This window comes from Vulpes vulpes, chromosome 7 (assembly GCF_048418805.1).
Source record: "Vulpes vulpes isolate BD-2025 chromosome 7, VulVul3, whole genome shotgun sequence".
NCBI classification, from domain to species: domain Eukaryota; kingdom Metazoa; phylum Chordata; class Mammalia; order Carnivora; family Canidae; genus Vulpes; species Vulpes vulpes.
The window spans coordinates 19776481-19789520 of record NC_132786.1 but is presented as its reverse complement, the minus strand read 5'-3'; the positions used below and the strand labels follow the sequence as shown (position 1 = coordinate 19789520).

At 59.5% G+C, this 13040-nt stretch overlaps 1 protein-coding gene across 5 annotated transcripts in view; it reads left to right on the top strand.

Moving 5' to 3' along the window:
• SMARCD3 (SWI/SNF related BAF chromatin remodeling complex subunit D3) overlaps positions 1 to 13011 on the top strand; it is a 31181-nt gene extending 18170 nt beyond the window's left edge. For 2 of the 5 annotated variants that reach the window (XM_072763148.1, XM_072763147.1), the window contains exons 3-14: positions 6684 to 6895; positions 8617 to 8659; positions 9450 to 9572; positions 9695 to 9833; positions 9994 to 10163; positions 10318 to 10419; positions 10656 to 10817; positions 11568 to 11665; positions 11823 to 11958; positions 12275 to 12397; positions 12517 to 12618; positions 12834 to 13011. In XM_072763148.1, coding sequence (XP_072619249.1) covers positions 6684 to 6895; positions 8617 to 8659; positions 9450 to 9572; positions 9695 to 9833; positions 9994 to 10163; positions 10318 to 10419; positions 10656 to 10817; positions 11568 to 11665; positions 11823 to 11958; positions 12275 to 12397; positions 12517 to 12618; positions 12834 to 12887 — 1464 coding nt within the window. In that variant the 3' untranslated portion in view covers positions 12888 to 13011. Of the gene's footprint in view, positions 1 to 3406; positions 3688 to 6683; positions 6896 to 8616; positions 8660 to 9449; positions 9573 to 9694; positions 9834 to 9993; positions 10164 to 10317; positions 10420 to 10655; positions 10818 to 11567; positions 11666 to 11822; positions 11959 to 12274; positions 12398 to 12516; positions 12619 to 12833 lie in introns of those variants that run through there. The other 3 variants (XM_072763149.1, XM_072763146.1, XM_072763150.1) reach the window with 3 other exon arrangements.
• The last annotated feature ends 29 nt before the right edge of the window (positions 13012 to 13040 follow it).

Here is a 13040-nt window from a genome sequence, read left to right as displayed (position 1 = left end):
GCTGACCTTCACCGGGAGGGAGGCCGCAGTGCGCATGCCCGGGCCGGCTCCCGTCCGGCTCCAGCCGCTGCCCGGGCCCCCGGCGGGCGAGGGCGAGGAAGGGCGGCCGCGGCCCGGGACGTGCCCCCCGCGCCCGGCCGCCCTCAGCTCCCGCGCGGCGGTGGCGGGGGGTGGGGGGCCGCCGAGCCCGTCCCGCCGGCCGCGGCGCATCTCTCCCTGAGCGGGGAGAGGCGCTTTGCCATTTGGTGCTGGTGGTGCTTCGGAGGGAAGGAGCGATGGGGGGACGGCAGGGGGGACTCCGGCTCCGAGCCGCAGGGCGGCCGCCCTCTGCCCGGACACGCGCGCGGTCTGCCCGGAGCACGGCCTGGGCCCGCCGGCCGCTAAGACCAAGAGCCCACTTGGGCTGGGAGGAAGGCCCCCCGGCGGCTGGAAACGGGGCTCTCCCTGGGCCTCCACCCTGCCCTGGGCCGGAACCTGTGGCGGTGGCACTGCCCAGCCGCTCTTCTGGGGCTGAGCCTTTGGGGATGCTGGCCTTTGTGAGGTGGGAGTCCTGGCCCCGGTGCACCCACACCTGCGCCTCTGCTTTCTGGTCTGAGGGCTCCCCCGGGGTCTGCACATCCAGGGTTGCCCCTGTAAAAGCAGCACGCAGATGTGCCTACTGGCTGGTGCCTCGTCAATTGCACCTTGTGAGTGTGATATGGAGATGGTGGAGAGGTGCCTGTGTGTGCAAATCCTGGTGGCTCCTTGTCCCTCTGGAGTCTGCGTCCCTGTGTGCCTGAGGGGCATGAATGCATTATATATCTGTTGTCTCTGCTGGCAGAGGGATGTCTCCCAGAGAAGGCGCTGGGGGATGTGGGGGGAGACCCTGATGCTGGGGTGGCCCAGGAGGGAGTTAGCTGTGGTCTTGAGTGATGCTCACCAGCTCCTTGGGTATCGCCAGAGCCTTTGGTCTAACTACCTCCTGCCATCTCCTCCACCACCAAGCCCCGTCCCCTCCCAAATGCTGGGTATCCCCGCTTTCCTTCGTGATCCTCCCTCAAACTTAGCTGCCCAAGCTGGGGTGCCCATCCACCTCCTTTGCTGTCTTCTTTATCCCAAGACCTCTTGGAGAGTTGAGAGCTCTGAGCTTTACACAAGGCCTAAAAATGTCTGCCCCAGCCCGATTCTCCCCAGAGCCTCTAAGGTCTGTGGTTTCATGGGTCCATGCTAGAAGCACCCACAGTGCGTAGGGGTGCCCATGGCGACTCACACCTTCAGGTAAGTGGCAGAGTATGAGCTCCATCCACTGGCCTACTGAGCTTTTCGGGTGGTTGCAAGTGTGAGCAGGCATTTATTTGATCATAAGTTCCCGTGTCCCAGCGTGGGGTGGAGTGGGGAGGAGAGTGGTACTTAAAGACCAGTCCCTGATGTCAGGGGGGCCACATTTGGAAAACCAAACCTAACATCTCAGACACTGGCCAGGCAAGTGCCAATTTGTGGCATAGCATAGATGGCAATGGGTATTCAAAGAAGAGAAAGGTTGGTGCACAGGAGTGGAACTGGAGCAGGCTTCCTGGAGGAGGTGGGGCCCACATTAGGCTTTAAAAGACAGACAGATGAGCAGTAGAAGGATTCCAGGCAAAAGAATCATGGGAGCAGAGGCTTAGACATGGGGATAAGTGAAGGGTTTTGGAAGTTAGTGGGCAGACTGGAGAGATTACCTCCGCAGGTCACCAGTAGCCACCTTGCTGGCCTATGGCAACTACCCAGCCATTCCCACCTTGCCAGGACCCAGTTTCTGCATGGTTGAGTCTAGGGGAAGCTGGGTAGAGATTTGGTAGGAAGAGGACCTCTGGGTTCCTGGCTAAGCCCGCAGAAAAGGAGGGTTGTCATGGGCCACTCTGGCCTTTCAGAAGGTTGACAGTGGGCACCCAACTGACCGTGACAGCCAGGAGCACAAGTAGAGCCCAAGGAAACCAGGCTGCAGGCAAAATGACTCTCTGGGCAGAACACTCCCTGGGTTTTATCTGACCTCTGAGGGCATTCTGAAGGGTTTGAGGGTCAGGACACCCCCCCCCCCAGTGTAATTCTGGGTCTTTAGGGTATAACTTCAAATAACTTTTCCAACAAATTCCCCTAGGCATTGCCTTACCTCACCTGGATTCCAACAGGGCAGCCCCAGGAAGCACACAAACTTGACCCACTATGGTCCCAAAGCCTTGGGGCTCTTCCTCCAGAAGGAGGAGAGAGGGGTGTGGCCATTGGGGACCTGGGTGGTGCTATGGTTCCCAGGCGGGGGATCTCAGGATTTGTCCCTCCTTCACCCCAGGGACTGCCAGCTCTCTGAACACTGCCTCTTCTGGGGCTCCCTCACCCAATCCCACACTTACCCCTGCTTTCTCTGGGGGTCTTGAGGCCGGCCCTCCCATATACCCAGCAGCCCCATCACCTCTGGGTCCCCCCACCCCCCACCTCATGCCCCATTCCAAAGCCCGGAGGCCCTGCCTGCCCCATTCTCTCCAACCATCCACCCAAGCACCCACCCCAGCTCCTCTCCTTCCCTCACATTCGCTGCTCTTCCTGTTCTCATGAGTCCGATCCACCTCCCCTTTCCGAAATACTTCCCCTCTTGCCCTCACTTTCTCACATAGAGACAAACAAAGACTCACATACCCAGAAATAGACTCACACGGAGCTGGAAGACACAGGCCGTGTCCTGCCACACACGCACCCGCAAGCGCGCGCACGCACCCGAGGCTCTCGTGGAGGGAGGCACACAGAGAAGGCATTTGTCTGTGCACGCACATAAACATCCACACCCACAGCCACCGAGCCATGCCCACACCAGGGTGCAGACACACACGGCGGGCGAGACAAGGGCGCACACATCTGTGGACGCGAGGGGACAGCGCCTCCCCGGGCACACCCACCGCTGTGGGCCTGGTGCAGGAGGAAGGCCTCCCCCCAACCCCCCAACCCCCCCCCCCCGGATTCCTTCCTTCCAGAGAATGTTTCCCTACTTGGCCTGCCAGGTCTCTGGGGAAAGGGCCTCAGAAATGCAGCAGGAGCCCACTTGGGGGACAGTTGGAACTGCCTGTTCCCTGCCTGGCCCTGCCGGCGAATTCCCTAACCGAGAAACTATTTGTGGCGAGAGCCCGGGTGGCCGACGAGCCCCCCGCCGCCTCCCCTCGCGTCCCCTCCCCGCGCCGCCTCCCCGCGGCCCTCGGCGGCCTCGGGCTGCAGTGCCGCTGCCCAGCGCCCCGGAGCCGGGCTCGCCGGCGTGCCTCGCCGCTTATCTGCGCTGTTTGGACAGCGAGGGCTGCAAAGGCAGGCGTTTCGGCCCCGCCGAGTCAACAGGCAGACCCCGGGCCGCCGGACTATTTCTGTCTTATCAGTACAGGAATGCGGCAGCCGCGGCGGCGGCGGCGGCGGCGGCGGGCGGGCGGCGGCGGCGTGGGCCGTGGGCCGTCAGGGCAGCCCTGAAGGGGCCCCCTCCCCACTCCGCTCGAGTAGAAGTGTGAGAGAGCCCAGCAGGACTCAGAGGGGAGAGTTGGAGGAAAAAAAAAGGCAGAAAAGGGAAAGAAAGAGGAAGAGAGAGAGAGAGTGAGAGGAGCCGCTGAGCCCACCCCGATGGCCGCGGACGAAGTTGCCGGAGGGGCGCGCAAAGCCACGAAAAGCAAACTTTTTGAGTTTCTGGTCCATGGGGTGGTGAGTGGGGGAAAGTTAGCGGGGGAGGGTGAGCGAGCTGGCTCGGGCTGAATGGAGGGATGATCGGGAGGGGCCGGGAGGGGGCTCCCGCTCTCCCACCCCTCCGGCAGGGGCGCCGCGGCCCGCGGCCCAGCCCCAGCACTGTGCCGGCGCCCTGGCACTCGAACACGTCGTCAGGCGGCGGGCCGGGGATGGGTGCCCGGGCGGGGACGGAAGCGTCTGCACGGGTTCTTGTCAGGGGCTGGGGGTGGGACTTGGGGACTGCCCCCCAAGTGTGGGGGGGGTCCCCTCTGTACTAGACGTGTTGTCTTCTATTCTTTTCCTCGTGGGCCCAGGTGTTCCCCTGCACTGGGGGTGGGGGCAGGGGACACGGCAGCGGGTGGGCTGGGTTGTCTGCTCATCCATTGGGACAGTGTCTCTCTGATTGTGTCTCTCTGAGCAAGAGGAAGGAGCAGGTGACCCTGGAGGCACTGTGAGCGGGAAGCTCTCTGCCCCAACAACCTCTGCATCCTGGCAGGAGGGCTCTGGGGCTTCGCTGATGGCTTCTGCCATCCGGGTCAGAGAAAGACCCTCTCGAGGGACAGACCCCAAGTGAAGGGGTCTGAAGATCCCCCTTGGCAGACTCAGCCACCAGAAGCCGATGTCTTTAAATCCTCAAAGGTGTGAAGGAAGGGCTGGAGTCAGGGATGTAAGGCCTAGAGACCGAAGGGGCAGGGCGGCACCTTCCTGCCAGGAGCGGACTTGGAAGGTACACAGGGAGCCCAAGGGAGCCCAAGGGAGCCCAGGGTGACCTGAGGGGATGGGACCTCAGGCTCAGGCAGCAGGAGCCAGGCTGGTAGAGATGTGGAAGGCAGTGGAATGGGAGAGGCAGAGACTGTTGGGCTTGGAATGGCCACTGGGGTTGGAGCTGGGTGCAGAGGAGGCAGTCAAGTTGACTATGGCCAAATTTGGTTGTGACCCCAAAGAAGGCACGTTCTCAGTGAGGGAAACCAAAGTCCCTAGAATCTTGGCCCTTCTTTGGGGTAGTCCCCTTGGTTGGCACAGCTCTCTGGGGGCTCTGGAAGCTTCTCTTTTGGGGCCTCTTCAGCAGATCAGCAAGTTATCACTGGCCTTGAGAAATGGGAGAGCAGCTGATTGGGTAAAGGGGCTTCCCTGGGGCAGCCTGTTCTCCTGTCCCAGAGATCTCTGAGGCAACTTCCCAGGGGGGACCATGTCGGTCAGCCAAGTTGCCGGTCCTAACCATGCTGCTGGTGAAGTCCCTTTCAAAAGGCCCATCTAGGAGAGAGAGGGGGCTATATGTGTGGGGGTTTTTTGGTGGTGTTTGGGTTTTGTTTTTTTGTTGGTGGTGGGTTTTTGTTTTGTTTTGTTTTTTGTGGATTTTTTTTTTTTTTTTTTTGCCAACTTACAGCTTCAGTTCTTGGGTGTCTGAGTCCCACCACTCCACTCCCAGTACCCCATCTGTGCTGGTGGGCCTGGGCCTAGGCTCCATTCTGGGCCACCACTCTGGAGATATGAGTGATAGGGTCAGGTGCGGTGGGGGAGGCAGACACATGGATGGGCAGTTTTCACTGTGGGAGAGATAGACAGAGACAGCTGGCTGGCTGGGAGTTAGGGTTAGACACAGTGCAGGGCCAGAGGGACAAGAGGGAGAAGTTGGCATTTACAAGGAATTCACCGGGCTCAGGCTCAGGGCTCCTCCTTGTGCCTGAGGGCAAAGCAGGTAGTGTTTAAAAGGTGGCAGGGCGCAGGGACTGCATCCCTTGTTCCCTAATCTTCCTGCTCTCTTTGTCCCCATCACACCCACCCTCCACTTTTCAGCCCCTTGGGCCTTCCCGGATTCCTCTTCTGGAATCTGGACAAGTGGGGTTTTCAAAGTCTGTGAAACACTTAGTGAATTTGCATTTCATCTCCATCCCATCTGAGGTGGCAAGGGAATACACCTGCCTCATCTTGCTCTCCATGTCCCCCTCAGAGCCCTGGCTTCCTACCTCACTGGGGCGGGGTGGGAAGTGGAAGAGTTCTGTAGGATGGAACCATCTCTGGCAATGCAGGCGGACAGGAAGGGAGAGATGGATGGAAGAGGAAATGCCACTCACTCGCTCACTCACTCACTCGCAGCCTTTGAGCTCTGCAAGCCCTCTGGGCAGCCCACCTCCAGCCCAGCTGCCTCCCATCCTGTCAGGGACTCCTGGTGTGGTGTGACCTCACTGGCTCCTGTGGCCTCCAGCCTTCACCTTGGGAGTAAATTATGGGGGGGGGGGTGCCCCTGGGTGTGGTGGCTTGGAATCAGCTGAGGGGGGTGTGGGTTGAGACTGAAGGGTGGAAAGCAGGGGCCCAGAGAGAAGGGTGGGTTTAGTGGGGAGGGCAAGTGCCCAGCAGGACGGCCCAGGAAGTGGATGGAGAGGTGAGGAGTGGAAAGAGGGACAGAAGTCCTCTAGCAGAGAGCAGGGCCTCTAAGCCAGATGAAGCTGCAGAGATCAGAGAGCCCCCACACCCGGGGAACCGGCAGTTCCATGCCACCTTGGCCAGGAGGAGCGGGGTGACCTTGGCTAGGTCGCTTTTCTCCTTGAGCTGCGGTTCCCTCATCTGTCAAGTGGGGTTGGAAGGACCCCCTCCGTCCGGTCCGTCTTGCAGAGGAGAATGTGGTTGTGAACATCCTTTGAAAAGGTTGAAAGGCGCCATTAATATTCATTTTCGCGGTACCTTCCGCAAATCCGAGGCTGGCAGTGCCCAGTGCAGTTGCCTGGCTTCAGTTAGCTTCCTGCGGCGAGACGCAGAGCCCCCTCCGCCCAGCCGCGCGGTGGCGGCGCCCCTGCCCCTCCCACCCCTCGCTCACGCGGGCGGCATCAGGGTCACCGGCCGGGGGGGCGGGGGGGGGGGGGGCGCGGGGTGGGAGACACGCGGCTCTGCGCGCCCAGAACCGGGGCCCTGAGCTGACCGGCGGGCGCCTGTTTCTGCCTCACCTCCGCCCCTCGCCCCCCCTCCCCGCCCCCCAGCGCCCCGGGATGCCGTCTGGAGCCCGGATGCCCCACCAGGGGGCGCCCATGGGCCCCCCGGGCTCCCCGTACATGGGCAGCCCCGCCGTGCGACCCGGCCTGGCCCCCGCGGGCATGGAGCCCGCCCGCAAGCGAGCAGCGCCCCCGCCCGGCCAGAGCCAGGCCCAGAGCCAGGGCCAGCCGGTGCCCACCGCCCCCGCGCGGAGCCGCAGGTGAGTGGGGCCCAGCGCGGAGGGGGCGGGCCACGCGACCCCAGGGACGGGGCGGCTGAGCAGCGAGCCTAGAAGGAGCAGGGAGGGAGGATCGGCCGGGAACGAGCCGTCCTGGGTGGGATGCCCTCTGGGGAGGTGGGCCGAGGGGGCACTGGTCCGGTTCCTTTGTGTGCCCACCGTAGAGACTGAGGCTGCGGCCGTCGCGCCCTTCTCCTTGTCACCTGCTCGCTCCTTCTCTCCACCCCTTGTCCCCAGGTTCTGGGAGATGCTTCCGTCTTTGGGGTGGGGGTGGGGGTGGGGCTGGCAGGAGGGCCGAGGGCTGAGCTTCAGGGATTGTGTTTCTCAAAGTGTGGCTGTCCAGTGCACCGTCCCCAGTCCCCTGGCTTGACTGTTTTAGAAGCCCCACTCGAGATATTCTAAATCTGACTCTCTGGCCAGGGGGGTGGAGTCTGGGGATGTGCCCTGTGGGTGGGTGGTCTCCATAACGGTTCTGCTCTCAGGTAGTACTTAGGCACTTAGAGGTTAAAGAGCTGCCCTAATCTGTCTCCTGGACCAGGTCTGCCCCCAGGAGCCACCAGGGGCCAGCCCATTTCCCTGTCTGAGCCAGCTGGTGGCACCCCAAAAGCCCCTGCTGGTGTCTGGCAAGAGAGATGCCCCTCTGGGTTTCACTATTTAACCAAACACACATGCTTCCCTTTGCACACCAGATGGAGTCCTATAAAAGGAGTAATATGGATTTTACCTCATTATTAAATATTTTTTACACATCAAGGAAAATTCACCATTTATAGGAATCCCATGATGAATTCTTTTGCAAAGTGAATCATCTTTTTATACAGTAAACAAATTCCTGATTTGTCTTGTATAGATGGAGAGTTTCACACAGATAATTTCTTCAAAACAAATCAGACCTTTCAGGAAAGATGCTTACCTAGCCTTAGAATAGGCTTTTGGACAGGAGGGGGCAGTGGTTATCACCACACAGGGATGGTACAGAGCCATGCCCCAGGCTGGGTGCTAATCTCAACTGGCCAAGGATTTTATGGGGTGCTTTTGGGAATCAGAAGCAGCTAGCAGATCAAGAAGAGTTCAAGTCCCAGCTGCCACCCCAAGTCCAGTCTGCAGTCACACCCTGCAGGACATCCCTCTCCCTGGATCCCTACGGGTGTGTTTCTGGACCCTGTTGGCAGGTGATCCCATAGCCTGTAAGCATCCTCTTCCAAGCCCAGGTTGCCAGGGGTGCAAGTCCTCACCAGCTTCACCCATCACCTTCTGCTCCAGGGATGGGAGAGGTTGTTGGCTCTGCTTCCCGCTGAGCTCAGGCCACCTCAGGCTGTACACCCCTGCTTAACAGAAAGGGAAAGTCCTCAGAATCCCTCCTCCCTCCCCTCTGTCCTCCCTCTCCCTAGCTTTTCTCAAACACTTTTGCAGCTCCCCCCACCCCCCTCACCCCTTCTAAGTCTAAATTTCTCTGGCCTGAGGGTGTGGTGGGGTAGAAAGGGGCTCCCAGACTAAATAAAGGATGGGGCCACATCTGCTCCCCACAAGAGGACATAGCGCCATGCCAGACACCACTGCTGTTGCCCCTTGGGCGGGCAGACAAGCGGGCTGTGGGAACCCCAGCCAGGCGGGTGGAGATGTCGGGATAATTTAGCAGGTGGCCTCGTTACTCCCAGATCTGTCGCCATGGTAACCTGGTTTTTTCTTTAAAAAATGTACAGTGCCAAGAGGAGGAAGATGGCTGACAAAATCCTCCCTCAAAGGGTGAGTGCCTTTCACAGCAGCCCCCAGCCCACCCCCCACCCTTTGCTGCTCTGCCTCCTCCCCCTCTACCCCACCACCCTGGGCCGCTTCCCCTCCCCCTCCCCCCTCAGTAGCAGAGCTTCAGTGTCACAGCCACTTTCACTTTTTGTTTAAAAAGCTAATTAAGAAGTGGGGCTCCCTGGCCAGAGGGAGGGAGTAGGGCAGAGGGAAGGAGCGAAGGAGCCATAAGAGGTAGGGTCTTGTGCCCCGGGTGCAGTGGACTGGCAGGGGAACTGAAGCCGGCCAGAAGGCCCAGATGTCATAAGTGAAGCCAGGCTGAGCTATATGTTGGGGGGGGGGGGGGAGTACTGCAGCTGAGAAGGTAGGTGGAGTGACAAGGTAGGATGCCAGGGTAGAGGCAAGCAGCGACATCCTCGGTGTCAGGCACTCCAGGGTCCTAGCCACTTTGCAGACACCCAAGGGAGGTTCAGAGGCCATCTGACAAGGGAAAGGACAAGATGAGGAGGTGAAGCCCAGTTCCAGGGCTCCATGGCTGCCAGGGCCTCCCGTGGCGATAATATGCACAGAAACCCCTAGAGGAAGAAGTAGCTTTTATCCCCACATGTGGAGGTCCTTTCTGCTGGATATGCAGTCCTGGGGAGAAGTCCCCATTTGCACTCTCCGAGTTCCATGCCCTGAACCTGGCCAGCTCCCCGCTATGCTTTTTGTACCCTGGGACTGCATGAGGCGCACATTCCACCCACAAGATTGGCTGAGCCCCAGGTTCCCTGCCTTGCTCCTTCTCTTCCAGATCCGGGAGCTGGTCCCCGAGTCCCAGGCTTATATGGACCTGCTGGCGTTTGAGAGGAAACTGGATCAAACCATCATGCGGAAGCGGGTGGACATCCAGGAGGCTCTGAAGAGGCCAATGAAGGTGTCTTGATTTGGGGGCATGAAGAGGTCTCTAGGTCCTGTTCCAGGAATGGAAAAGTGGGACTGCCCCGGGAATGGGAGCACACAGTGTTTGCTCTTGTACTATACTCTTTATTTCTACAGCAAAAGCGGAAGCTGCGTCTTTATATCTCCAATACTTTTAACCCTGCGAAGCCTGATGCTGAAGATTCTGATGGCAGCATTGCCTCCTGGGAGCTGCGGGTGGAGGGGAAGCTCCTGGATGACGTACGTCCTGGCCCAGGTCTCTCCAGGTGTCCTGGGGTGGGTATGGGGCTGAGCTGAGGACAGAAGGAGATGTTTGCACTATGGGTTAGGGAGTCAGCCCAACCAGGGGTGGGCGGCCTGAAGAGACAGTATGGGTGTAGAGGCCTGCTTCTAATCATGCTGCCCTACCCAACCAGCCCCACCCGCTCCCGACTCATCCTGCCCCCACGGTCCCTGTCCTGCCCCCACGGTCCCTGTCCCTTTCCCACAGCCCAGCAAGCAGAAGCGGAAGTTCTCTTCCTTCTTCAAGAGTTTGGTCATTGAACTGGACAAAGACCTTTATGGCCCCGACAACCACCTAGTCGAGGTAAGACCCAGACCTCTTTTGCCCGGGAACTGCCACCCTTCCAGACCACAGTTCCATCAGCCGCACAGATCTGGATCAGGGACCACCCTAGAGTCCCTGGCCTCGGCAGCCCATGTGGGCCTGTGAGGTGACCCAGCTCTCCTTCCCTGGGCAGTGGCACCGAACACCCACAACCCAGGAGACGGATGGGTTCCAGGTGAAGAGGCCGGGGGACCTGAGTGTACGCTGCACACTGCTTCTCATGCTGGACTACCAGGTCTGTGCCCTGCCCCCTGACTCCACCTGAGGCCCCTAGCCCCCCCAGCCCCCCACCCCTTCCCTTAGGCCAGGTCTAGGCTTCACGGAATGCACCAAGAGACCCCATTCTTTTCCCTACCTCATTTCCAGAAGCAGGTTTCCCAGGAGCCCAGTCACCACATTCCCCCAGTCCCACACTGCCTGGCCCTGAGCTCTTCCCACTCCCTCTTTATGTCCATGGCCATCTTTCCTCAGCCTCCCCAATTCAAACTGGATCCTCGCCTGGCTCGGCTGTTGGGATTGCACACACAGAGCCGCTCGGCCATTGTGCAGGCCCTGTGGCAGTATGTGAAGACCAACAGGCTGCAGGACTCGCATGATAAGGAATACATCAATGGGGACAAATACTTCCAGCAGGTACCCTCTCTCCTGATCTTGGGGATGTGGGGGGCAGGCAGAGGTACTAATAGGGGAAGTGCCTCGACTAAGGCAGCACCACCCCCCTTCTAGATTCCTGGGTATCACAAATGGTAAGCAGGGTCCTAGTGTAGGCCCTATTGCAGCGTAGCTCCATGCTGCAGCCCACCATCCATTTTAGACTAGCCAGTTTAGAAAGATCCAGAACCTTAAAAGGTCAAACAGTTTGGGGAATGTAATATTCTTGGCACTTGGAAGTTAGGATCCCTGGGTTCTAGTCCTGGGTCCAAGACTCTACCAAAGTAGAGATTATTAATAATGCTTTAAAAATAAATATGCCAGATAAACTTGAGTAAAATAACAGTCGAGGTTTATTGAGCACTCGCCATATGCCAGGCACCACTGCAGGCATTTGATCTGTACTCATCCACTTAGTTCTCCCAGCCACCCTGGTAGTTACTATCCCCACACCGGACATGCTACAACAGGCCTGAGAGCCTAGTGGACTGGCCCAAGGTTGCAGTGTTAATGGGAGAGGCAGGATTTGCACCTCGGTGGCCGCCGACCCAGAGCGGGTGCTTTGGTCCCTTGCACCACAACCCCCACACCTCCTGGTCCACTCTCTACTGCCCACAGACACCCTGGTCCCAGCCCCAGCAGCACTAAGGAGTTAGATTTGCTCTTGGCATCTTGTGGCTGCCCACAATGGAAGGATCTAGGGCTGAGTGGTCTCTTTCTCTCCCACCTCAGATTTTTGATTGCCCACGGCTGAAGTTTTCTGAGATTCCCCAGCGCCTCACAGCTCTGCTGCTGCCCCCTGACCCAATCGTCATCAACCACGTCATCAGGTGAGGCCCCAGCTTGCTCCTCTGACCAGAGAATCATGGCAGTCCTGCCCACTCTATCCCTCCCACCCCACCCCACCCCTGCCCCCCACCTCTGCCCCTGGGACCCTTGGCCTCTGTGGAAGCAGTGTGGATACCAAGGGCTGGACTTCCCTGGCAGCGTGGACCCGTCGGACCAGAAGAAGACGGCGTGCTATGATATTGACGTGGAGGTGGAGGAGCCACTGAAGGGACAGATGAGCAGCTTCCTCCTGTCCACAGCCAACCAGCAGGAGATCAGCGCTCTGGACAGTAAGGTGGGGCCAGAGCCCAGAACTGGAGTGGGACATTAACCCAGAAATGACAAAATACAGACAACAGACAAGAGCGTAGGCCTATGGAGAGATGAAGGGGGCAGGTGGCCCTTCCCTCGCTACTTGGGAGTGTTGCCCATCCCCCCTTCCTCGGGACTGCAGAGGCAGCAGTGGGACTGCAGAGGGAGCAGCGACCTGAGGGAGAGCCCTTCAAAGAACAGATGGCAGCAGATCCCAACCCCCACTCGCCCCCCTCCTCCTTCCCCTCCTCTCCCACATCACCATGGCCAGGTGAAAGTGTCTGTCTTTCTACCTGTAGATCCATGAGACGATTGAGTCCATAAACCAGCTCAAGATCCAGAGGGACTTCATGCTAAGCTTCTCCAGAGACCCCAAAGGCTACATCCAAGACCTGCTCCGCTCCCAGAGCCGGGACCTCAAGGTGAAGGGGACTCAGGGAGCACTGGATGGAAGACAAGCATATCGGGAAGACAGTAAATGTTGTTACACGGGGGCTGGAGGGGGTCTGGGCACAGGGCTGACCCCACTGCTCCCTCCCAGGTGATGACAGATGTGGCAGGCAACCCTGAAGAGGAGCGCCGGGCTGAGTTTTACCACCAGCCCTGGTCCCAGGAAGCTGTCAGCCGCTATTTCTACTGCAAGGTGTGGAGGGGCCCGTGTACCTCAGGCCTTCCCTCCCTCACTCCAGGAGAAGCCTCCCTTCTCAGCCACGTCTGTGGCCCTTGCCACTCCACCAACCCCCTCGCCGCGGAGGAGCCCTCCCTGCTCCCAGAGGCTCTTCCAGGGTGGCTGGGTGGGACTGTCCTGTCACTCACCAACAACAGTGTAACCCTGCTACTGCTCTTATTTCTCTAAAGATCCAGCAGCGCAGGCAGGAGTTGGAGCAGTCGCTGGTTGTGCGCAACACCTAGGAGCCCCTGTGAATGACCACCGCTGTGGGCCTCTGGGCCCAGGCCCTGTCCCCCAAAGCTCTGCCATCACTCTTCTGACACGTGCTGGGTGAGGCAGGGGAATGATTAAAGGTCATGCATCTGAGAGCAGCCTTGTGTGTCATTGGCAACTGG